Genomic DNA, 27,856 nt, shown 5'->3' on the forward strand with positions numbered 1-27,856 from the left:
ATATATGGCAATATTATGGCATAAAAATTGAATTTTAAAAAGTGGCTATTTTGTCCATTTTTCGAAAAAATCCCTGTACTCAGGGAAATTTTCGAAAACTGACCAAATTTCGACCTTTTTATTTTTCGATTTAACTAGTTACTATGGCTCTATAAGATGACGATAACACTATATATGCACATATATAGCAATATTATAGCATAATAATTTAATTTAAAAAGTGGCTATTTTGGCCATTTTTCGAAATAATCCCTGTACTATATATAGTACAGGGAAATTTTCGAAAAATTACCAAATTTCGACCTCATTATTTTTCGATTTAACTAGTTACTATGGCTCTATAAGATGATGATAACACAATACATGCACATATATAGCAATACTATAGCATAATAATTGAATTTAAAAAAGTGGCTAGTAAGGGATTTTTTTCAGAAAATGGCAAAATTTCGACCCTTTTATTTTTCGACAAAACTGTGTATTATGGCTCTATAAGTTGTTGCAAAGCAATATATGCGCACATATAGCGATATTATCGCATATTTATTGAATTTTAAAAAGTCGATATTTTGGGCATTTTTCGAAAAAATCCCTGTACTATAGTAAGAGATTTTTTCAGAAAATGGCAAAATTTCGACCCTTTTATTTTTCGACAAAACTGTGTATTATGGCTCTATAAGTTATTGCAAAGCAATATATGCGCACATATAGCGATATTATCGCATATTTATTGAATTTTAAAAAGTCGATATTTTGGGCATTTTTCGAAAAAATCCCTGTACTATAGTAAGGGATTTTTTCAGAAAATTGCAAAATTTCGACCCTTTTATTTTTACGACAAAACTGTGTATTATGGCTCTATAAGTTGTTGCAAAGCAATATATGCGCACATATAGCGATATTATCGCATAATTATTGAATTTTAAAAAGTCGATATTTTGGGCATTTTTCGAAAAAATCCCTGTACTAGTAAGGGATTTTTTCAGAAAATGGCAAAATTTTGACCCTTTTATTTTTACGACAAAACTGTGTATTATGGCTCTATAAGTTGTTGCAAAGCAATATATGCGCACATATAGCGATATTATCGCATAATTATTGAATTTTAAAAAGTCGATATTTTGGGCATTTTTCGAAAAAATCCCTGTACTATAGTAAGGGATTTTTTCAGAAAATGGCAACATTTCGACCCTTTTATTTTTCGACAAAACTGTGTATTATGGCTCTATAAGTTATTGCAAAGCAATATATGCGCACATATAGCGATATTATCGCATAATTATTGAATTTTAAAAAGTCGATATTTTGGGCATTTTTCGAAAAAATCCCTGTACTATAGTAAGGGATTTTTTCAGAAAATGGCAAAATTTTGACCCTTTTATTTTTACGACAAAACTGTGTATTATGGCTCTATAAGTTGTTGCAAAGCAATATATGCGCACATATCGCATAATTATTGAATTTTAAAAAGTCGATATTTTGGGCATTTTTCGAAAAAATCCCTGTACTATAGTAAGGGATTTTTTCAGAAAATGGCAAAATTTCGACCCTTTTATTTTTCGACAAAACTGTGTATTATGGCTCTATAAGTTGTTGCAAAGCAATATATGCGCACATATAGCGATATTATCGCATAATTATTGAATTTTAAAAAGTCGATATTTTGGGCATTTTTCGAAAAAATCCCTGTACTATAGTAAGGGATTTTTTCAGAAAATGGCAAAATTTCGACCCTTTTATTTTTCGACAAAACTGTGTATTATGGCTCTATAAGTTATTGCAAAGCAATATATGCGCACATATAGCGATATTATCGCATATTTATTGAATTTTAAAAAGTCGATATTTTGGGCATTTTTCGAAAAAATCCCTGTACTATAGTAAGGGATTTTTTCAGAAAATTGCAAAATTTCGACCCTTTTATTTTTACGACAAAACTGTGTATTATGGCTCTATAAGTTGTTGCAAAGCAATATATGCGCACATATAGCGATATTATCGCATAATTATTGAATTTTAAAAAGTCGATATTTTGGGCATTTTTCGAAAAAATCCCTGTACTAGTAAGGGATTTTTTCAGAAAATGGCAAAATTTTGACCCTTTTATTTTTACGACAAAACTGTGTATTATGGCTCTATAAGTTGTTGCAAAGCAATATATGCGCACATATAGCGATATTATCGCATAATTATTGAATTTTAAAAAGTCGATATTTTGGGCATTTTTCGAAAAAATCCCTGTACTATAGTAAGGGATTTTTTCAGAAAATGGCAAAATTTCGACCCTTTTATTTTTCGACAAAACTGTGTATTATGGCTCTATAAGTTGTTGCAAAGCAATATATGCGCACATATAGCGATATTATCGCATAATTATTGAATTTTAAAAAGTCGATATTTTGGGCATTTTTCGAAAAAATCCCTGTACTATAGTAAGGGATTTTTTCAGAAAATGGCAAAATTTCGACCCTTTTATTTTTCGACAAAACTGTGTATTATGGCTCTATAAGTTATTGCAAAGCAATATATGCGCACATATAGCGATATTATCGCATATTTATTGAATTTTAAAAAGTCGATATTTTGGGCATTTTTCGAAAAAATCCCTGTACTATAGTAAGGGATTTTTTCAGAAAATTGCAAAATTTCGACCCTTTTATTTTTACGACAAAACTGTGTATTATGGCTCTATAAGTTGTTGCAAAGCAATATATGCGCACATATAGCGATATTATCGCATAATTATTGAATTTTAAAAAGTCGATATTTTGGGCATTTTTCGAAAAAATCCCTGTACTAGTAAGGGATTTTTTCAGAAAATGGCAAAATTTTGACCCTTTTATTTTTACGACAAAACTGTGTATTATGGCTCTATAAGTTGTTGCAAAGCAATATATGCGCACATATAGCGATATTATCGCATAATTATTGAATTTTAAAAAGTCGATATTTTGGGCATTTTTCGAAAAAATCCCTGTACTATAGTAAGGGATTTTTTCAGAAAATGGCAACATTTCGACCCTTTTATTTTTCGACAAAACTGTGTATTATGGCTCTATAAGTTATTGCAAAGCAATATATGCGCACATATAGCGATATTATCGCATAATTATTGAATTTTAAAAAGTCGATATTTTGGGCATTTTTCGAAAAAATCCCTGTACTATAGTAAGGGATTTTTTCAGAAAATGGCAAAATTTTGACCCTTTTATTTTTACGACAAAACTGTGTATTATGGCTCTATAAGTTGTTGCAAAGCAATATATGCGCACATATCGCATAATTATTGAATTTTAAAAAGTCGATATTTTGGGCATTTTTCGAAAAAATCCCTGTACTATAGTAAGGGATTTTTTCAGAAAATGGCAAAATTTCGACCCTTTTATTTTTCGACAAAACTGTGTATTATGGCTCTATAAGTTGTTGCAAAGCAATATATGCGCACATATAGCGATATTATCGCATAATTATTGAATTTTAAAAAGTCGATATTTTGGGCATTTTTCGAAAAAATCCCTGTACTATAGTAAGGGATTTTTTCAGAAAATGGCAAAATTTTGACCCTTTTATTTTTACGACAAAACTGTGTATTATGGCTCTATAAGTTGTTGCAAAGCAATATATGCGCACATATAGCGATATTATCGCATAATTATTGAATTTTAAAAAGTCGATATTTTGGGCATTTTTCGAAAAAATCCCTGTACTATAGTAAGGGATTTTTTCAGAAAATGGCAACATTTCGACCCTTTTATTTTTCGACAAAACTGTGTATTATGGCTCTATAAGTTATTGCAAAGCAATATATGCGCACATATAGCGATATTATCGCATAATTATTGAATTTTAAAAAGTCGATATTTTGGGCATTTTTCGAAAAAATCCCTGTACTATAGTAAGGGATTTTTTCAGAAAATGGCAAAATTTTGACCCTTTTATTTTTCGACAAAACTGTGTATTATGGCTCTATAAGTTGTTGCAAAGCAATATATGCGCACATATAGCGATATTATCGCATAATTATTGAATTTTAAAAAGTCGATATTTTGGGCATTTTTCGAAAAAATCCCTGTACTATAGTAAGGGATTTTTTCAGAAAATGGCAAAATTTCGACCCTTTTATTTTTCGACAAAACTGTGTATTATGGCTCTATAAGTTGTTGCAAAGCAATATATGCGCACATATAGCGATATTATCGCATAATTATTGAATTTTAAAAAGTCGATATTTTGGGCATTTTTCGAAAAAATCCCTGTACTATAGTAAGGGATTTTTTCAGAAAATGGCAAAATTTTGACCCTTTTATTTTTACGACAAAACTGTGTATTATGGCTCTATAAGTTGTTGCAAAGCAATATATGCGCACATATAGCGATATTATCGCATAATTATTGAATTTTATAAAGTCGATATTTTGGGCATTTTTCGAAAAAATCCCTGTACTATAGTAAGGGATTTTTTCAGAAAATGGCAAAATTTTGACCCTTTTATTTTTACGACAAAACTGTGTATTATGGCTCTATAAGTTGTTGCAAAGCAATATATGCGCACATATCGCATAATTATTGAATTTTAAAAAGTCGATATTTTGGGCATTTTTCGAAAAAATCCCTGTACTATAGTAAGGGATTTTTTCAGAAAATGGCAAAATTTTGACCCTTTTATTTTTACGACAAAACTGTGTATTATGGCTCTATAAGTTGTTGCAAAGCAATATATGCGCACATATCGCATAATTATTGAATTTTAAAAAGTCGATATTTTGGGCATTTTTCGAAAAAATCCCTGTACTATAGTAAGGGATTTTTTCAGAAAATGGCAAAATTTTGACCCTTTTATTTTTACGACAAAACTGTGTATTATTGCTCTATAAGTTGTTGCAAAGCAATATCGCATAATTATTGAATCTTAAAAAGTCGATATTTTGGGCATTTTTCGAAAAAATCCCTGTACTATAGTAAGGGATTTTTTCAAAAAATGGCAAAATTTTGACCCTTTTATTTTTACGACAAAACTGTGTATTATGGCTCTATAAGTTGTTGCAAAGCAATATATGCGCACATATAGCGATATTATCGCATAATTATTGAATTTTAAAAAGTCGATATTTTGGGCATTTTTCGAAAAAATCCCTGTACTATAATAGTAAGGGATTTTTTCAGAAAATGGCAAAATTTTGACCCTTTTATTTTTACGACAAAACTGTGTATTATGGCTCTATAAGTTGTTGCAAAGCAATATATGCGCACATATAGCGATATTATCGCATAATTATTGAATATTAAAAAGTCGATATTTTGGGCATTTTTCGAAAAAATCCCTGTACTATATAAGGGATTTTTTCAGAAAATGGCAAAATTTTGACCCTTTTATTTTTACGACAAAACTGTGTATTATGGCTCTATAAGTTGTTGCAAAGCAATATATGCGCACATATAGCGATATTATCGCATAATTATTGAATTTTAAAAAGTCGATATTTTGGGCATTTTTCGAAAAAATCCCTGTACTATAGTAAGGGATTTTTTCAGAAAATGGCAAAATTTTGACCCTTTTATTTTTACGACAAAACTGTGTATTATGGCTCTATAAGTTATTGCAAAGCAATATATGCGCACATATAGCGATATTATCGCATATTTATTGAATTTTAAAAAGTCGATATTTTGGGCATTTTTCGAAAAAATCCCTGTACTATAGTAAGGGATTTTTTCAGAAAATGGCAAAATTTCGACCCTTTTATTTTTCGACAAAACTGTGTATTATGGCTCTATAAGTTGTTGCAAAGCAATATATGCGCACATATAGCGATATTATCGCATAATTATTGAATTTTAAAAAGTCGATATTTTGGGCATTTTTCGAAAAAATCCCTGTACTATAGTAAGGGATTTTTTCAGAAAATGGCAAAATTTTGACCCTTTTATTTTTACGACAAAACTGTGTATTATGGCTCTATAAGTTGTTGCAAAGCAATATATGCGCACATATAGCGATATTATCGCATAATTATTGAATTTTAAAAAGTCGATATTTTGGGCATTTTTCGAAAAAATCCCTGTACTATAGTAAGGGATTTTTTCAGAAAATGGCAACATTTCGACCCTTTTATTTTTCGACAAAACTGTGTATTATGGCTCTATAAGTTATTGCAAAGCAATATATGCGCACATATAGCGATATTATCGCATAATTATTGAATTTTAAAAAGTCGATATTTTGGGCATTTTTCGAAAAAATCCCTGTACTATAGTAAGGGATTTTTTCAGAAAATGGCAAAATTTTGACCCTTTTATTTTTACGACAAAACTGTGTATTATGGCTCTATAAGTTGTTGCAAAGCAATATATGCGCACATATAGCGATATTATCGCATAATTATTGAATTTTAAAAAGTCGATATTTTGGGCATTTTTCGAAAAAATCCCTGTACTATAGTAAGGGATTTTTTCAGAAAATGGCAAAATTTTGACCCTTTTATTTTTACGACAAAACTGTGTATTATGGCTCTATAAGTTATTGCAAAGTAATATATGCGCACATATAGCGATATTATCGCATATTTATTGAATTTTAAAAAGTCGATATTTTGGGCATTTTTCGAAAAAATCCCTGTACTATAGTAAGGGATTTTTTCAGAAAATGGCAAAATTTTGACCCTTTTATTTTTACGACAAAACTGTGTATTATGGCTCTATAAGTTGTTGCAAAGCAATATATGCGCACATATAGCGATATTATCGCATAATTATTGAATTTTAAAAAGTCGATATTTTGGGCATTTTTCGAAAAAATCCCTGTACTATAGTAAGGGATTTTTTCAGAAAATGGCAAAATTTTGACCCTTTTATTTTTACGACAAAACTGTGTATTATGGCTCTATAAGTTATTGCAAAGCAATATATGCGCACATATAGCGATATTATCGCATATTTATTGAATTTTAAAAAGTCGATATTTTGGGCATTTTTCGAAAAAATCCCTGTACTATAGTAAGGGATTTTTTCAGAAAATGGCAAAATTTCGACCCTTTTATTTTTCGACAAAACTGTGTATTATGGCTCTATAAGTTGTTGCAAAGCAATATATGCGCACATATAGCGATATTATCGCATAATTATTGAATTTTAAAAAGTCGATATTTTGGGCATTTTTCGAAAAAATCCCTGTACTATAGTAAGGGATTTTTTCAGAAAATGGCAAAATTTTGACCCTTTTATTTTTACGACAAAACTGTGTATTATGGCTCTATAAGTTGTTGCAAAGCAATATATGCGCACATATAGCGATATTATCGCATAATTATTGAATTTTAAAAAGTCGATATTTTGGGCATTTTTCGAAAAAATCCCTGTACTATAGTAAGGGATTTTTTCAGAAAATGGTAAAATTTTGACCCTTTTATTTTTACGACAAAACTGTGTATTATGGCTCTATAAGTTGTTGCAAAGCAATATATGCGCACATATAGCGATATTATCGCATAATTATTGAATTTTAAAAAGTCGATATTTTGGGCATTTTTCGAAAAAATCCCTATACTATAGTAAGGGATTTTTTCAGAAAATGGCAAAATTTTGACCCTTTTATTTTTCGACAAAACTGTGTATTATGGCTCTATAAGTTGTTGCAAAGCAATATATGCGCACATATAGCGATATTATCGCATAATTATTGAATTTTAAAAAGTCGATATTTTGGGCATTTTTCGAAAAAATCCCTGTACTATAGTAAGGGATTTTTTCAGAAAATGGCAAAATTTCGACCCTTTTATTTTTCGACAAAACTGTGTATTATGGCTCTATAAGTTGTTGCAAAGCAATATATGCACACATATAGCGATATTATCGCATAATTATTGAATTTTAAAAAGTCGATATTTTGGGCATTTTTCGAAAAAATCCCTGTACTATAGTAAGGGATTTTTTCAGAAAATGGCAAAATTTCGACCCTTTTATTTTTCGACAAAACTGTGTATTATGGCTCTATAAGTTGTTGCAAAGCAATATATGCGCACATATAGCGATATTATCGCATAATTATTGAATTTTAAAAAGTCGATATTTTGGGCATTTTTCGAAAAAATCCCTGTACTATAGTAAGGGATTTTTTCAGAAAATGGCAAAATTTTGACCCTTTTATTTTTACGACAAAACTGTGTATTATGGCTCTATAAGTTGTTGCAAAGCAATATATGCGCACATATAGCGATATTATCGCATAATTATTGAATTTTAAAAAGTCGATATTTTGGGCATTTTTCGAAAAAATCCCTGTACTATAGTAAGGGATTTTTTCAGAAAATGGTAAAATTTTGACCCTTTTATTTTTACGACAAAACTGTGTATTATGGCTCTATAAGTTGTTGCAAAGCAATATATGCGCACATATAGCGATATTATCGCATAATTATTGAATTTTAAAAAGTCGATATTTTGGGCATTTTTCGAAAAAATCCCTATACTATAGTAAGGGATTTTTTCAGAAAATGGCAAAATTTTGACCCTTTTATTTTTCGACAAAACTGTGTATTATGGCTCTATAAGTTGTTGCAAAGCAATATATGCGCACATATAGCGATATTATCGCATAATTATTGAATTTTAAAAAGTCGATATTTTGGGCATTTTTCGAAAAAATCCCTGTACTATAGTAAGGGATTTTTTCAGAAAATGGCAAAATTTCGACCCTTTTATTTTTCGACAAAACTGTGTATTATGGCTCTATAAGTTGTTGCAAAGCAATATATGCACACATATAGCGATATTATCGCATAATTATTGAATTTTAAAAAGTCGATATTTTGGGCATTTTTCGAAAAAATCCCTGTACTATAGTAAGGGATTTTTTCAGAAAATGGCAAAATTTCGACCCTTTTATTTTTCGACAAAACTGTGTATTATGGCTCTATAAGTTGTTGCAAAGCAATATATGCGCACATATAGCGATATTATCGCATAATTATTGAATTTTAAAAAGTCGATATTTTGGGCATTTTTCGAAAAAATCCCTGTACTATAGTAAGGGATTTTTTCAGAAAATGGCAAAATTTCGACCCTTTTATTTTTCTACAAAACTGTGTATTATGGCTCTATAAGTTGTTGCAAAGCAATATATGCGCACATATAGCGATATTATCGCATAATTATTGAATTTTAAAAAGTCGATATTTTGGGCATTTTTCGAAAAAATCCCTGTACTATAGTAAGGGATTTTTTCAGAAAATGGCAAAATTTCGACCCTTTTATTTTTCGACAAAACTGTGTATTATGGCTCTATAAGTTGTTGCAAAGCAATATATGCGCACATATAGCGATATTATCGCATAATTATTGAATTTTAAAAAGTCGATATTTTGGGCATTTTTCGAAAAAATCCCTGTACTATAGTAAGGGATTTTTTCAGAAAATGGCAAAATTTCGACCCTTTTATTTTTCGACAAAACTGTGTATTATGGCTCTATAAGTTGTTGCAAAGCAATATATGCGCACATATAGCGATATTATCGCATAATTATTGAATTTTAAAAAGTCGATATTTTGGGCATTTTTCGAAAAAATCCCTGTACTATAGTAAGGGATTTTTTCAGAAAATGGCAAAATTTCGACCCTTTTATTTTTCGACAAAACTGTGTATTATGGCTCTATAAGTTGTTGCAAAGCAATATATGCGCACATATAGCGATATTATCGCATAATTATTGAATTTTAAAAAGTCGATATTTTGGGCATTTTTCGAAAAAATCCCTGTACTATAGTAAGGGATTTTTTCAGAAAATGGCAAAATTTCGACCCTTTTATTTTTCGACAAAACTGTGTATTATGGCTCTATAAGTTGTTGCAAAGCAATATATGCACACATATAGCGATATTATCGCATAATTATTGAATTTTAAAAAGTTGATATTTTGGGCATTTTTCGAAAAAATCCCTGTACTTATAGTAAGGGATTTTTTCAGAAAATGGCAAAATTTCGACCCTTTTATTTTTCGACAAAACTGTGTATTATGGCTCTATAAGTTGTTGCAAAGCAATATATGCGCACATATAGCGATATTATCGCATAATTATTGAATTTTAAAAAGTCGATATTTTGGGCATTTTTCGAAAAAATCCCTGTACTATAGTAAGGGATTTTTTCAGAAAATGGCAAAATTTCGACCCTTTTATTTTTCGACAAAACTGTGTATTATGGCTCTATAAGTTGTTGCAAAGATATCGATATTTTGGGTATTTTTCGAAAAATTACCAAATTTATTTTACGATTTAACTAGTTACTATTGCTCTATAAGATGATGATAACACAATATATGCACATATATAGCAATATTATCGCATAATAATTGAATTTAAAAAAGTGGCTATTTTGGTCATTTTTTGAAGAAATTGAATATTAAAAATGTCCATTTTTCGGGCAAAATAGTTTTTTCCTATTTTGTAATTTAATTATCGTGAGTGATTCACTTTAAGTGTCATTACTGCAGAGTTTATCTACCAAAATAATATTATTACCTAAACAAACAGGTGTTTCTCTTCCTTATTTAATAAAAGTCAAATCAATTAATGTTGAAATTTCCTTTTTTGAATTGGAGACATTTATGGTTTTGGACAGTAAAATCGGCTGGCAATTGTGATTAGTAGCTTTGTAGATGGCATCCATTATAACCAGTACATTCACCATAAATTTAAACAAAAATCAATGTGCGCATGCTCAGATGTTTCCAAGTGTCTACACTTGCAAACTTTACCAGCCTTTTGTTTTCAAACTTCGAGTTTTCCTGATTGGTTAGTTAGACATGGTTAGACCAAATAGTTGCATAGTTACATGGCCAGCACATGAAAAAGAACTCTCCAAAAGTTTGCTATTTATCATTTATCAACTCTTTTGAATGTTAGTTTTAGGCCTATAAGAACCTGCAACATTCTATTTGAAGGACAGACAGACAGGCAGAATCTGATAACAGACAGAACACTGCACATGATCCTGCCTTCGATATTTTAGCCTACGTTCGTCCGTCACGAGATGAGCGCATTCATTGCCACTGTGTTCTGGTTGTTTTCATATCATCAGCTGAGTATTATAGGATCTTTTCCTGTCGTTTCAAATTTATAAAATAACCCCCAAAACCCACAATTGCAGCACATGTGATTAATTGTATTAATCGTACATCAATTATGTAGAACGTTGAAAGCAATTGTTAATGACAAGTGGGGTAATAGTGTTTGATAGATACGCATGCGATTAGCTTCCTGTCTTACAATTGGCTAATGCATGACTTTGCATAATTAGCTCAACAGGTGCATACGTGAAAATCTAAAAATTACTGTCATTAAAAATTTGAGATAATCTAATTTTGGCAATCCTTTAGCAATTTCGATATCTTATTTATTGTTGATATAATTGTTTATTTTTAATAATTCATTTTGTAATATTTGCCAAACTAATCTATTTTGTTTCCTCAAATAATTATAGATAATCTAGAACATATGCTTTTCTTTTGAATTTTACGGCGTAAGGCTTGTTAAAAGTTGAAATCCTTGCTTCCTCTAGGAAATGAACGTGATATGCGGACAATTTTAACATATTATCTTTATAATATGTTAGGCCATTCATTTTCTACAAAATCATATAAGATTAAGCATTTAAATTTTTGCACTGGGCTTATATATATGTCGCTTTTCATTGGTCAAATTACTTGCGTTGCGTCTCTAGTGGGAACCAAGCTTTATGAAAGATTACTGGTTTTTATACCCAATTCACACTACAAATTGTTACATGGATTATTCCCAGGAAAATCTTACAGAGGTACAACACTTTCACACCTTTGTACTGTATCAAGGTAATGTTTTCTGTTTAAATATTTTGAATCGGGTATTGTAGTTTTACATCGGGTTTAACAACAAATTTGTATAAATTGCAATGTCTTCCAATATAACCATGTTTTTTCCTGCTTTGGCCACTCCTGAATTTAATAATTTTATGTTTCTGAATAATCTTGTATTATCTCTAACACACCCTTACTTTAAAAAAAAATGTTTTGCTCTTTTAAATATTTTAAAATCTATTTCCTAATAATAAATAATAATTAAGAATATAACAAAAGATAATTAAGTATATAATTAATAAAACATTCTAATAACAACAAATTGTCAAATTTCTAAGACATCTTTTACAATTCTGTAAAACAATTGTACACGTTTTAGAAAACAGATATCATTTACATACAAAGATTCTGTGAATTGAAATTATGTTATTTTTCAATCTAAATTTTGTCAAAGTAAAAAAAAAGACAGTTTACAAAATAATTTATATCAAATCAGCATTTATTTGAAAATCATTCTGTATGCAAAATATATGCAAATATATATATATATAAATATATGCAAATATATGCAAGAAAGACGGCGGACAATTTCAGATCTTGCTTTGCTTTGTCTTAATAATATTTATAGAAAATCTAGCGCTTTAACAACCAAATAACTATATACAAATTCCTTAAAAGCTAAATTAAATAACATCTATTACCAACTATAACTGAAGTACAATACTTATTATTGCTAAGTTGGTAGCATTGCAGATATACCTGCTTTAGGTATGAACAAAGTGGGACATAGAACATCCAAATAGAATACAACATAAGTAAATTGAATTATATATTTTGATAAAGGTGGCATATTTATATTTTCTCACATCAGTCCCATCCAATTTGTAGAGATATTTAGATACAGTAATCAAATGTTACCCCTTATTTAGAGGAGATAGGATACATTTAGATATTTTGATGAAATGATGGTACTCCCTTATTAGGAGATATTTAAATAAACTGATTTAACTGTAGTTATTTTATTTAGATAGATATTGATAGATATTGATAAATATGGATAGATATTGATTCTATCCATCAGTCTCAGTAAGAATCGGTAATCATTTTCTAAATAAATACACAAACGTAATATTATTGTATAACTTCTTGATTTAAAATCAATGATATTTATAAGTTAATTTGAGGCACAAATATGCACCTTGTCCATATGATTAAATGTACATACAAATGATCTTAATTAAAGTAAAAATAAATTATATATTTACACAAAAATGATTGTACTATACTGCATTAAAGGTGGTACAGAATAATAGACACAGAGTTTGTTGTTGCTAGGAACAACAGATGGAATGTTACGTCACAAAACATACTGGCACGTTACAATTACAGTGATTACAGAATCCTGGGCAACCAAAGTCTAAGATTTAGTCGCCCACCTAACACACAGGGAAACCATGTCTAAGATTTGTTGGTTTCCCTTTAATTTTGTTCGCAAATTTCTTCACCATAAACTATTTTTTTTAGGTTCTTAGGTTGCCCGTTGCGATGGAACTTCTAAGCAACTGATTCTGTGAGCACTGACTTAAAGCAACAATTGCCTTAATCGTTACAAGTAAAAGAAAATAATGTATACAACTTGAAGAAGAACAAATAAATATATTATTTACAAGAATTCTTTTCTACCGTTTCATTTCCATACAACTCTCTCTCGCTTCATTATAAAATATTGTTAGGAGTTGGCGGGGAAATAAGAATTAGATAGAAAAGTAAAATTGTCAGAACAAATTTGAGAGAGTTCCTGTGAATAATGTATAGCGGTGTAAAACTTAAGCGGCCCAAGAAATTAATCCCAATCAGATTGAATACATTATCTCACCATCAAATATGGTGTAGTTGTTTTATTCAAATAAATTTTATAGTCGACGATTAATTTGGTATTTCACAATTTCATTACATTTATAAAATTAAGTGACACTGTCCTATTAAAATGTTTCATGTAACTTTAAAAACTTTTTCTATAAAAAAAAACAAAAAAAAACCTAAACTATACAATACTTGCTATAATTATACTTATTTTATTACAAAACCTGTTTGCATTTAACTTAAATATTTTAAATTTACACTCAGTTGCTTAATCACTTTTCATTTCAGTTTATTTTTTCTTTAAAAAATGTTTGTTTTTGAATATTTCATGAAATTATTTTTTTTCAGTGTTTGTTCAGGAAGACGAATAAAAGTTTGCAATGATTATCAGAAACCATGAAAGAGAAAAAAAGAATAGAGTTATTGGGAAGAGTTAAGGGGACCTCGTTGTAGAAGACAAGAGGAGTCTGGGTAATATTCTAATATGGCCGCCAAACATCTTCTTTACGATCATCACTAGGAGGTAATGAGTGACCAGATGATGTAACGACGGGTAAATGATGATCGATAACACGCAAGTGGTCATCGTTAGAGTGCAGTCCGAGTTGGTTACTCATTGGTAAGTCCATGCGTCGTGACATATCATCAAACGGCAACATGTGATCATGCCTCATCAACACGTTACTCTCTTCCTTAATCGTTTGTTTGCTTTCAGGTTTATCGTGCGCTGACGGTAACATCTGTAGATGCGGCGGGGCATCGTAGAAGGAAGCGGGTGAGCTGTGTGTCGTTGGTGACGTCATATATAAATGAGGGTACAGATAGGTTGGCGAGGTTGGGAAAAACGGTGACGATGTTAGGGACACTGGGGTTGTCGGCGTGCTGAACAGATCTCCCGGTGAGGGAAGAGGGAAAGTAGACGTCGGAGAGAAAAATGGTTTTGTTTCCATGGAGGTCGAGAGCGGGTTAGTTGTGAAAGATGTCGACGCATTTGGATATGAAAAGCGTATGTCGTCCGTTGGGATTCCTTGCCTCTGCATAGGATATCGTGAATCGTGTTTACCGTAAGGAGTCAATGTTGTAAAAGTGTTACTTCCAATAGAGTTCAATTGTGTTAGTTGGTGCGCAGCCTCGTGTTCAGCTGAAATTGAAATCGGCGTCTCGCTCGTTGTTCTCGCAACCGTGTGTAGGGATGATGATTGGGTGGGTGTGAAATAACTGGCTGTGTAATATGGGCTCGGCCATGATGTTGGTTTTGGAGGCATTACAGCTTGTGAAACATCTGCAAGAACAAATAAAAGAAAATAAGAACATTAAAAATAAGTAAAGTAGAAATCTGAAAAATTACAGGAAAAACTCATTTCGATCTGCAAGTTGCGTTGTATCTCTTTCAGCAGTCTATTAAGGGCTTATTGATCCAAATTTTGTAATCTACCCAAGATTTACACAAAGTACCATTGTAGCCAATCTATAAACAAATTATTTACAATTGGCCAACAAAGTTCATAAAAAGAATGTCTGTATAACTTTACCATGTGTAAACAATTACAAGAGATTAAAGGTTGTTGTAGCATATATATAACTAATTGAAAGGCAGTGAGTCACCCTGTGCTAACACCATGTACGCTATACAACAATGATGGCCGTATGCCAATCTAGTATTATTATTAATAAAAACAATAAAGACAATTACTGTCCAGCAGACTTAGACACTCATTATTTCCTATGTAGTAATGTCTGTATAACTGTAAATTAATATCGCAATGTCTAGTCTTAGTGAACTGGCTAATATCAATCAACCATCAGTTATATCAATTATGTACGCGTTTGTAATCACATTTTAAAGTTATAATAATCTAGAAATTTCTAATCTAGTTGTGTGCAAGTGGAAATGAAGGACCATGTCAACATTATTATACTGCAGTTACTGCAGTAACTACATAAACATTTATTATTTTTCAACATATACTATATATAACATAATTTCAAAACAAGTTTCTTAATAAACTCATCAAAAAAGGGTATGAATATTGCTGGAAACGCATTTATAATGTATTTTATTTATTTATTATCTAATTTGAATACTTTTTATCTTGTTTAACAAACATTAGTTTTAATACACAAAAACAACATATCTAAGTTTATATAATATATACTTTTATAAGATAACAGTACAGTAAGTCTAACTATTTATATAAAAAAATAAAGTTCTTTATATATTTATATTTAAATAATAACAATGTAAATATAGTAAAATAAATAAATACAAAATTAATAAGTTTGTGCATAGCTTGTTTTGGTTTGGACAAGGTCACGCTAAATGATATGTTTGGAGCTTACAAAACGCTCCACAAATTTACAAACCTTCTGATCTAACATATTGATATATCATTATATATATTATTAGTATATTATTAAATACAGTCGACTCCGCCTAAGTCGAATCTAATGGGACCGGTATAAAAATTCGAGTTACGCGAACTTCGACTTACAGATTTGCAAAAAAAATGCTAGGCCTAGGCCTAGGTTCACTCACTAGCCGCGCTATGGCTAGGCCTTAGACCCTGCCCTGTCGCGACCGCGGCCCACGCGATGAGCCTTCTTGAATTGAGTTTGCTTAGCTAGCTAGCTAGGCCTAATAAATGCTAAGCCTCTTTTATTGGCAATGATAAACTGTATTTTCTTTTATGGTTTAAGCCCGAAACAATACGAAAACGTATAATAAATACATTTCGGTTCTTATTCGAAATCGGTATCCATTGTTTATTGCCATCTGTCTAGCACAAAATGGGTACCCACAAAACGCCGCTCAAGTTTTCAACTCTGAAACGAACTCATACACTATACACTAGCGCGAGTTGTAGGACGCCGCCTATACTATACAACCTGATTGAGAGAACCGATATGGTCCCACATTATATCCTATTATATCCTCTGTCGTTTGTTTATCGAATTACGTACGTTTCATCGGCTTTTTTAGCGCGTTGTTGTCGCGTGATTTGTGACTTCGACTTATACGATATAAATAACTAAAGAATGTGTGTATTCGGACCGCAAAAAGACGTCGACTTAGACGAATTTCGACTTAGAAAAATTCGACTTACAAATAAAAATTACACAGTAATGTATAGGAAAGAATTGGGACTTTCATAAAAATTCGACTTTCGCGATTTTTCGACTTACGCGAATTCGACTTAGGCGGAGTCGACTGTACTAGCAAATATAAAAAGATGAATTTCAGAATTGATTTCAGAAAGATCACACACTTAACGGAATACTGTACTAACACACAGAAGATAAATTTATTTTTTAGAACTGCCCACAATTATTAATAGTTTCATTCAGATTCAAACAGAAAATAAATGGATAATGATTAAATTAAAAGAAATATTTTGTCCTCCATGATTACTATAGGCCAAGATGATCATGTTTAGAAAATTATTTGAAGAATAAACAGGAACATAAGATATCTTTTACATGGACACACAGACAAACATACAGACTACAGATATGAAAACAGAAAGCAAGAACTTAAGATATCTTTTGCATGGACACACAGACAGACAGACAGACAGACAAACGGATATGAAAACATAACCTCCTTTAGCAGAGGTACCAAAAATGTAATACTGTCCTATAGCATGGACAAACATTGTACTATAGTGGAATAACTGATTGAGTATATTAATGACCTTGCCTCAATATTTGCTTGTCACATGACAATTAGAATGTCCTCAAGTGAACTCTTTACTCCCTACTTGGGTATCCAAACATCCTGTCAGTTTCCAAGAAACAATTTCGCAATCAAATTTTACAAGAGATGAAAACAAGATGTAACTTGGTTAGTACTTGGAATCAAATTTAAATCACTTGCACAGAATTTATTGAGAAAAAATAGGATACCAAATTTATTTCACAAAGAGAATTATGCCTTTTGGATGTGTTCTACTTTTTTAAACTTCATATTTTAAGTGTTTTGTGTTTTTTCCTGCATATGCTCGGTCCTCCAAGCTGTGACCTGGGATGTTTGTTACATTCTTATGTTTTTTTATTTGAACTAAAGGATGATTTTACTAAAATTTGTATCATCTAATATAAAATAACAATTAAATACATTTATAGACCATTGTAAAAAAAAGCAACAAATTCCACTCTACGAACATGTAGAATCCTTGATTATAAAAAAATTGCGAGAAATTGTTATTGTTTATATTAGACAGATCCGATATTTGAAATCTCTCCCTGAATAGTTTCACGATGATAAATGGGAATTTTCATTTCTGTATGCAAAAGCATCGACATTACAAATGCATAAAAGAATGTCAAACTTAGTCACTTTCTCTTCTTCATAGGTGTAAAAGAAAACATCCAATGGCAACATCTATTTTTGTCATTCAAAATACATAAATTGAAATGCTATTTAAGGCAATAGAAACCACAGCATGTTGATATAATTAAGTTTGTGCCAAATGAAGGTAAAAAAAGAAACGCTCAACACATCTCTACAAGATGTCCTATGACTTTCTTTTCCACGAACAGATGGAATTAAGATAAAACAAATATTTTTGTCGTTGGATATTGCTAAATTTAACCAATTTTATATCGAATAAACGAAAATAGAAACCACATAGTTGCAAAGTAATTTTTTTTGCTAAGCAACTAAAAATAGAACAACTAACTTTCAATCAATGAATAATTAAATTTCCAATGAAATATAAATCAAATACTGTCGATGATCAAAGACACTATTGTTTATTAAATTATGCTTACTGTTTTTGAAAATTCCTGAGGTTATTTATTGTCCAACAATTACAATTAAAATGTTGTTTGAATTATTATAATTTTAAATATTTAGGAAAACTAATTTCGTTTTATAAACACTAAGTAGTTTCTAGATGTGAATACCCAGGGACAAAACCCTCAATCTTTTCATTTTTAAAGTGATTTTTATATCTGTCTTTGTGGTTACAATACTGCTTGGCATACGTCATTCTCAACTCTATTGCTGCGGAGAAATGTCTTCTTTTAGAAACCGATTCATTTTCATTAATAGCAACTTCTTTTTAATCTCTACCAATTCCATTTCAGCGCAATTTAAAGCCATTACTGCTTCGTGTTCTTGCTCGATAAATCTTTTACGAATCGTCAGAAGTTCCAAGTTAGCAACGTCTAAATGGACTTGCACAGTCTGTTGCTGACCGTATTGTGCGCCGTAACCATTTGAACTATGACCGTTCTCTTCTTGATCGTTATGCGATTGTTCCGACAAAACCGAAGGTGGTCGACAAAAAACACTTTCGGTATTTTCGTACTCGCTGACCGAAGAGGATCGACTGGAGGCTACTGAATGGCCTGGAAAAAAGAAAGAGCCATTATTTGTAAATATTCGTCCAATGGCGTTAAATGAAGTTCGGCACACTTAAATTTGTATTTTTGTTCTTCAAATAAAAAGAATTATAAAGAGCTTCTTCCATCTGATAGAAGGGAAGTGTGCCGAACTTCAGTTTGCCAAAGGAGAATCTTACAAGATGGATCTTTCTTTTTTAAGTCTTAATTTCTACAAATTGGAAGCAAGCAAATATCGGCCTTGAAATTTTTTTATATTTAAATGTTAAAGAATGATCAGTATAAGCTACGTATTTGTACTGGAAATTTCCTGATCTCAAAAGGTTTAACATTTTTAACAAATTACAAAAAACATTTAAAAAATGTATAAAATTGTTTTGAAGTTAGCATCAACTTTCCTAAAGATTTAGGTGATTGTATACATATTGTTTGTCTACAATTCTACATTGTGTTTTTCTCTATTTATCCCTGGCTATAATACTATGACCCATTTATCAAGGTCTTACTGTATTATTGAAAAGATAATATGTACACTTTGTACTATAATGTTAAACCTACTCTAGTTGTTTAGTATTCTAAATACATGGATATACTGTAGATTATAGCTACAATGTTAAGGCCACACTCTTGTACACAACATATGCACAGGGGAAAAGGATTGTACAAATGATGATAATAATGACTATGATGATTGAATATTATAACAAACTTATGATGATTTTTTATTGTGTACAAAATGATGACACAGATGTTATTAAGAAGGAAGATAATGTTAATGAGTGTTAATTAATATTTCATGTAATGAAATATAAAGCTTTAAAAGCATGGTCAAAGACCACGAAAAAGGAAAAGCAAAAGCAAAAGACCCCCACATCCCCACACTAAAAAAGGGGGATAGTAGATGAGAATATATGACACAGGGGGGTTAGGTGCTAACAAATAAAGGGTAACAAGTTTCAAAGCCCAATGTCACGAGTGGGTGACATCACAAAATCACACAAGAGGGAAAATATTGGATGTACATAGATTAAATATTGATATATTGAAATACATTTTTTTGTCTTTCTCTCTGTCTATAGGCTAAAAAACAATGTTTATGAACCGATAAAATCATGTCTATCAATAATTTGTCGTTTATCAAGATATGTCTGTAGGTTTTCCTGTTTGCTTCTGACTAGTAACATGCGACAGGAAAGTTTTATTTCCACAGTTACTAAGCAACACATGGCAACAAAATGCCCATTAAAAAAAAAAATACTTTCAATTCATTACAGCTTCACTTTCTACATTCTTCATATTAATTTTAAAGATCATTTTGTTGGGAAAATTACAAAAAAAAACTTATAATATTGCTGTTAAAATAAAAATAAAACATGCTTATCCCTTTGCGAACTACTAATATTGAGTAACATTATAATTATGACTAATATTTTAATTTTGACGGTTGCATTGATTGTCTTTCCAACGTCATCCTAATATATTTATAACTGAATTGATTGAGTGAATTAAGAGAGTATTACATACCATGAGTTTGATGGTTCATTAAATTGCTTGTGGTCGGTAAGGAGCTGAGAGGTTGATGATGAATTGCTTTCCTCTGTATATCAGGCATCTCTTCTTGGTTCCATAATCCCCCTCCGTGCGGATTCATGTGGTGAGGGGAGTGCATTCGACCGTCTTCCACCACTTTCTGGCGTGGTCCTAAACAAGACAAATTCATAGATAAATCAGTCAACACATTTCTAATATTCTCACGACGATTGTAAAAAATATAATAAAATCAATAATGATACGATAACGGTATTCACTCAACGATGAACTAACATTAATGTTGTGGCTGTCGCGAATGGATTACCATCGTTGCTTGGCCTTTAAAAAGATGTTACCTCACTCCTCTGGGTCCTTCTCTTATCCCCTTACCTTGGACGTCACAACTGCCTACAACTTTAAATTTAGTTTGATATTTAACAAATTATTTTCTCTACCTTCTTAAAAATCAGCTTGGCAAAATGCCCATGAATAATCTTCAATTAATTATTAAATAATTTGTAATTGCACAATGAACAGTTTGCTACAAATATATGTAGAAAGAGCATGATTTGTATTGTTTGGTAACAATGGCTGACTTATGTGATATGTAAATATACAAAGCAGGCCGAGGAGTCTGACACGCAGGAATGTTTAGTAACTGAAAGGGTGTCGGTGGTATCGATACGACGACGTCACAGTTCACTAAACACTAGGTGGTCAGTTTCATGTGTAAATGAAAGGGAAAACACAAGAAGATAATCATGGATAGAGTTTAGTTAGTCCAAGTTTGCCAACGTCGTAGTCGTTGAGAGGTTTTCAATAACTTCCTTATCTACAACACATGCAATAGAGTCATATGTACGCATAAAGGAAATCACAAATTATAACCCAGCTCATGCGCCAGTCAGCTGATGTACTCGGCTTCCCCTCTGGAGATGCGATAAAAACTTTGATAATACCTTACTTATTAATAGCACACTGTATAAAACACACTAAATAATTAAATCATCAATACATTAGTCTATGAATAAATGTAACACTATCCCATAATGCTTAGGAATTCTTGGTGGTCTCGTAGAATGGTTCCATTTAAAAGTTTTATCATAAATCAAAACTTATGGTAATATTAATATTATAATAAATAATCAAACATTAATTATTTTGTGCAAAATAATAAATTATTTACAGTTTTCCTTAAATCAAATGAATCATATCTTTGTGATGAATCAAAGTGGTTTTATATTGTTATTCAATTTTGTATTTTTGTTGAATTCTTTTTTTGGGAGTTGATGACAAAAGAAAAAATGATATAATCATAGAAAAATTTAAAAAAAAAAGATTATTATTAATAAAACAAAATAAGCAGAATGAAATGAGTAACATTCTTAAAAAAGATATTAAAAGAAAAAAAACCCATAATCAGTGAAGCGTGCCTCTTTAAATTTCAATCAACCAATCACAATGCAGTATTTGTGTTTAAAGGTGTGTTAGTAATTAGTCATCAGCATTGATGACAATGACCTTTCATGCTAGAATGTTCATTAATGAACTGATCCCACTGTTGACCCTAACATGACAAAATATTATAGGAGTAGACGATGATGATGACCAGTCAAATAGCCACATCTTTTGGTATCAGACAAAACTTGAAACATCAAGACATCCTTCAAAATGCAACTTCTGACAAAAGTTAAAAACACAAGTTTTGCTGCAACTTCTGCAGCAAAACTTAGCAGCGGCACAAGAACCGCAATCATGATTAATCTCAAAATCAACTGGATGGAGTCTTTTTTTATTGTGGTATTTTTTATTCTTCTTTTGGGATTTTTCCGTAAACTGAATAGCTACTGCAGAATGAGTTCATTTATGGTGCGAAAGAGTTCATAAGAAGTCTAGAAAACATTATTATTAACTAACACAATGTTTGTATTATACTAATGGAACCCAAGTTTGATAAACCAAAAAATTGGAATCACATCTTGTGGCATTTCATAAAAAAGTGATTAAAGGAAGGAAATAGTAAAATATGACATCAATAATGTAACTGTTATAAAATTTAAATAAGGGGAAATCCTGGGGAATATTTGGAAGATGAATGTAAAGGACCTGTGTTCCCGCAGGAACAATATTGAAAGAAATTAGGAAACTCGGGAAATCCTTATTGTTGCAACTTATTGACTGACACGTATTTGGACGATTAAGTTTGAATAAAACTGTTAATAAATTTGAACATAAATTATAACATACTTGCTTTTATATAAATGTAAAATATTGAACTTATTTCAACATGTGGATATTTATATTAATAATTAATAGAACTAATATAATATAGCAATCTATAATAACAGATAAGGCAGATAAAAATCGACACAATAAAAACAGAAAATGATTTTATCATGTGATTCAGATATGTATAGAAAAGGGTCGCCAATTTGTTACTACTGTAAAAATAAATTATCAGTTTCTAACTATAGACTGTGAACTTTTTTTCAACTCTTCAATATCAAAGTTGAATTTACTTTGATACAGTAAAGGTTTATGGTCAAAAGCATTTCAGATTTCAATTTGAACTACTGTATTATATTAAAAATTCTAGTAAAGTACATCATTAGCGCTATCATGACAAATACGACAATTTAGTTAATGACAAATTTTCTGAGAAAAGATTACGGGCATAATAAAATAATCTTATACTCTGTCATTACACTTAACACATGTAACTAGATGATGGTGAATTTCTTGGAATCATTTTAGTTGTGATTCTCATCTCACCACAACTATGCTCATCTTGCTGGGAGTCTGGGCGCATTCCGAACAAAGTCAAATAGTTTTCGGAAATACGCATTTTGTTTACCTCCTTATTTTGTTATTGGCATATCTTTTAGAAAATAATTCCCCTTATCACTGGCCTTCAATGGAGGATTCAGGATTTTGAAATTGGGGGAATTGAGGGTAAAAAAGTGTAAAATGAAGTTTTGAACATAGAAATCCTATTTTTTGCATGTAATTTTCAAAATTTATAGATCTGCTTCTTGACACCTTGCCAGTTACTCTCCCAAAAACTTTTTAAAAAAGCAAGTAGAAACATACACACACTACAAGAGTACTTTATCTTCTGTGGTCTGCCATATCGCAGAAATTGGATGAGGAGGCCGAAAGAACTAACATGACTCTCAAATCAGAATGATCAACCGACAGTAAGAATATTGTTGAAACATCAACTTGATGTCATTGTTTGACATCCTTTTTTTCAGGGAGGATACTTTTGTACATTGTACATATTTTTCTTCCCTGTGGAAATTGCAGACAACAAGTACTTACGTCTTGGTTCTCGGGGTCCATCTACGGTGACCTTTATAGCTCGGTTATACGTCGCTACTTGAGGTGGGTTGGTATTGATGATAATGGACAAGGTGAAGCTCTTTCCTAAAAAGATAAAAATATTTAAAAAAATTATTATGATTTATGAATCATCAAATTCTTTTAAAATTAAAATTCTGGCTTGACAGTAGCAATTTATGATTTAATGTGTTAATTTCATTTACAGTTGTGTTCACACACACTAGACAAAATGTATGATTTAAAGTTGTGTTTGCACACATTAGTGATAACTCTGTTTTAACTCTGATCTGAATCAAATCCGAGTTACATCTAGAGAGCAAGTGGTCGTCAGATAGAGAAAATAGCATGTAAAGAAGAAATTAGCTGTGTACCAGCAAAATATTAGCAAACGTAAAATTAAAACACTCAAACAAAAATCAAGAATGGAAACCAAATCAATTGTGGTTTCTGTAAAACCGCATATTAGATAAATTAAAAGGTCATTATTAAATACTTAAAAACCCTTCCATAAAAATAAATATTATCAACGGACAACGTATAAAGTAGGAATGAAATAAGAACACAAATTATTAAACCGCTGCGGTTTGAAAAACCACAAACAAATTAGTGCTCATCGGATTGAAATATAAAAAAAACATTTACACTTTTATAACAATCAAAACAGTTTAATATAACACACAGAGATAATTCCATGTATTTACACTAGCGTGTGCGTAGGCTTTTGAATGTATATATTTATTAAGAATGGCCAGCTTTAGGCTAGGTTCGTTGTATAGCTTTTAAGTGAGTTGTACGTGAGGACAAACGCCGTACAAGGCTGACTTACTAGTCACGGCCTTGGCCGCCTTTCAACTACATACACTTTTAAAACCATTCATAATAAAACAACCAATTGTCCTAAGTATATACCATTGTTAACAATCTTTTCTATAATCTATTTTGTTCTCGTGTGCAAAAGCGTCCAATGTAGTTTTTTTTCCATATTTTTTAGCAATAACACCAAAATTAATTAATAAATGATCCTTTTCACATACTGATATTATACCTTTGTATAAATTCTTTAAAAATTGTTTAAAATCCTTATTTTATGACAAATACACTTAGGTCATCATGCATACCATTGATTCCTTATACCATTTCTTATACAAATGTTTTTGAGTATTTTTTCCCCTAAATATATATGACTCTTCATGTTAATGTAGTCACATACCAGTAGAGTTCAAAGGTTACTTGGGTTCATAGACATAACGAAACAGGATGTTACTTGGGCTTTACTAATGTATTTCCTAGGCTTTTGCTTTATTAAACATAATTTTGGATTGTTTTAATAATTGTACTGGTTTCTTGGTTGTACCGAATTATATTCTCTTCGAGACAATACTATTAATATTTTGTTTATATTAATGTAATTTAAGTTTAAAAATATTAACAGTGTCTTAAGGTTTCAATAAATACAAACTTGGAAAAATGACATGCTGATATGTTACGCCCCCAAAGATTTGATCCTTTTAACGCATCACTTCCTGTAGGCCTAATTAGTTTAATTCGGGCTAATAAAGATAGTTGTTATTGCATCATAATCCGGATTTTCAACTAAGTAAACATTTATAAAAAAAAGCAGGGTAGTCCTGACTCCTGGCAGAATTAAATTCACTAAAAAAGTCTTCATAGTTCAAGGAAACCATGAAATGTTAATACAGTAGGCCCACAGACTGTACAGTACTTAGTACAGTACTTAGTACAGTAGTATTACAATACAAGGTTCATATTCCCTCATTGGTAAGTCTTTGCCAAATAGGTCACATTGTACCAAGTTCAATAGCCGAACCTAGCGTGGTGACTTATCGCTTCATTGCTCTCTATGCCATTGTGTAAAGATAACAGTAAAACAACAATACTACACGACGATAACCAAAAAATAAATTACAAAGTATATAAGACCGTTAGATATGCCAAGTATGTCTCTTTGTTAAAAGAAAGTACAACTCATAAACGTGATACCAAACACCAAGTTCGAAACATTTAATTTCCGGCGGGTCACGCTAGAGTGACCTTGGCAGCAAAGGTAGATGAATTCAGTTCAGTTATTCATCACTTTGTTTACGAATTACTTGTAAATTAATCATCATAAATATAGAAATCATGAGTTCAATATCTGAATCATATTAATTATTAACATAGTGTATATATTAAGTAAACATTTAGGCAATTACTAAGTACTATATTGAGCAATTAATTAAGCCCAAGTTCGTGCACCGGAAGTTTTTAAAAATGTATCCGATAAGAGAACGTGCGTGTTGAGCGCTTACAAAACTCTTCCGGCGGAAGAATATTCACAAAAGATTATTATATTATACCAAAACTCTAAAACAGGATCTGGAATGCTTTTTATTGAATCAATCAAGAAAAAAAATTTCATCAACAGATAAATAAAACACTTTTAGTAAAAAACAGTTGATAAAGTTTGATACCCACCCAAACAAGAACTTAATTTGCCTAACCATAATTGCCAAATGATGATATAATTGCTTACCTCGCCCAGATCTGCCCACAAACCGCAAATCATTAAACCTTGCTACTTGATTTTTCATTACGGCTGTAAAGTTACGAAGTTCAGCACAGTAGTTTTCATCGTTACCGGCTGCGATAGTAACCGGAGTGCCATCAGGAATCGGTCCCAGAGATACAACTTTAAAAGCCACCGGTAGACTCTTATTGCACCTCCAATGCGACGGTAAGACACTACAAACAAAGTTAGGACTCTCCGTTCGTACAAGTTCGCCTGGGTATTCCGCAAACGCTTCAACAATGCTCCGTTCTCCTCCTTTGAAAGATGATTGCTTCCCAGTCATTTTGTGGTTATTTTTCGACGGGCTGTGTTTAATTGTATTATCAACTCTATGTTCGTTTTCATAAACGGGCATATGTTGGCGCGAACGATCTAAATGCATTGGGTAGGGATGTTTCAAGTTCAAGTTAACTCCAGTCGTATTAATGTTCTCTAGCATAATGGATCAACACGACCACTATATACTGGTTCGTTGTATAACGCCGCTAAAAACACCTTAGGCGCGATTGGACTCGACCAAAACCGCAACTATTTGTTGATTGAGTGGATTACTATATTGCAGTCCAACGTGGTCCCGCTTGTGTTAATCGCTAAAATTATAACGTACTTATTCTGGTAAAAACAATTACAAAACACTCGACTTAAACCATAAACAACAACCGGCTCTGATTTAATACGTGGCTACATAAATTGTGAACAACTTGGATTGTGAATTTACTTTTTAGATGTTGTAATTCTTGTAAAAAAATGTGATGAATCACACGTAAGGTAAAACGTCAACGAACTTAGTAGATCCGCCCACATGCCCTCCATCCGACCAATCAGCGTCCGGTAAAGCATGTGGGCCGGGCTTGTTTAATGACTAACTAAATAAGTCGCCGGAACTAAGCGTATAACACCGTGAAGAAAACAAAACGGTGTTAAAGTATTGAAATTCGCCTCGTGTTCCTGCGATTTTCCAAGTAACCGAGACGATTACGTTAGACGTGAAGTATGCCTCAAGGCCGTCTTTCTTGTTCCTCTCTCGTTCCTCTTACAGTAGTAGGGCAGGGTTGATCGACCTAATAAACAAAAGATACACTTTCATGAGAACCTTTATACGCACCGGAAATATTTAACTTTCATTTACAATATTTTCCTATTTAATATAGGAAGTCTAGTATCATATTACCATAGGGTTCTTTAGTGCGATATTACAGCTGTTCAAGATACACGCCGACCGATGGAACCAGGACCAGCTTATTGCTGCGGGGGTTAAAACAGTTGGGAGAAATGTAACCAGATCGCAATATCAGATTATTTATATGAGAAAGTGCCGATTTTGGTGACAAATTCCACCTCCAAAATTTACCCAGGAATAAACCAGATAGTAATATCAGTG

At 31.4% G+C, this 27,856-nt stretch overlaps 1 protein-coding gene across 2 annotated transcripts; it reads right to left on the bottom strand.

The window, feature by feature from the left end:
• Positions 1-12,306: 12,306 nt before the first annotated feature.
• On the bottom strand, positions 12,307-27,725 carry LOC144849140 (runt-related transcription factor 1-like). Of its 2 annotated transcripts, none has more exons than XM_078706156.1 (4): positions 26,440-27,709; positions 23,886-23,990; positions 20,559-20,735; positions 12,307-14,970 (listed from the first exon to the last, which is right to left on the bottom strand). In XM_078706156.1, exons 1-4 carry the CDS (start codon positions 26,912-26,914, stop codon positions 14,168-14,170), a joined length of 1,560 nt encoding a protein of 519 aa, XP_078562282.1. In that variant the 5' UTR covers positions 26,915-27,709; the 3' UTR covers positions 12,307-14,167. The 2 variants fall into 2 exon arrangements, with proteins under 2 accessions (XP_078562282.1, XP_078562283.1); XM_078706157.1 differs by lacking the exon at positions 12,307-14,970 and adding an exon at positions 17,963-19,040 and having other exon boundaries at positions 26,440-27,725.
• Positions 27,726-27,856: the final 131 nt, after the last annotated feature.

This window comes from Antedon bifida, chromosome 7 (genome assembly GCF_963402885.1).
Source record: "Antedon bifida chromosome 7, ecAntBifi1.1, whole genome shotgun sequence".
Classification (NCBI taxonomy): Eukaryota; Metazoa; Echinodermata; class Crinoidea; order Comatulida; family Antedonidae; genus Antedon; species Antedon bifida.

What these genes read in the sequence shown, in the direction of transcription:
- LOC144849140 (XM_078706156.1), bottom strand. Translation starts at nt 26,914, where the DNA reads ATGCTAGAGAACATTAATACGACTGGAGTTAACTTGAACTTGAAACAT. An exon ending in TGGACCCCGAGAACCAAGAC is followed by an intron (nt 20,736 to 23,885) that starts GTAAGTACTTGT and finishes TGTCTTGTTTAG; the next exon opens with GACCACGCCAGAAAGTGGTG. An exon ending in AATGAACCATCAAACTCATG is followed by an intron (nt 14,971 to 20,558) that starts GTATGTAATACT and finishes TTGTTCTTGCAG; the next exon opens with ATGTTTCACAAGCTGTAATG.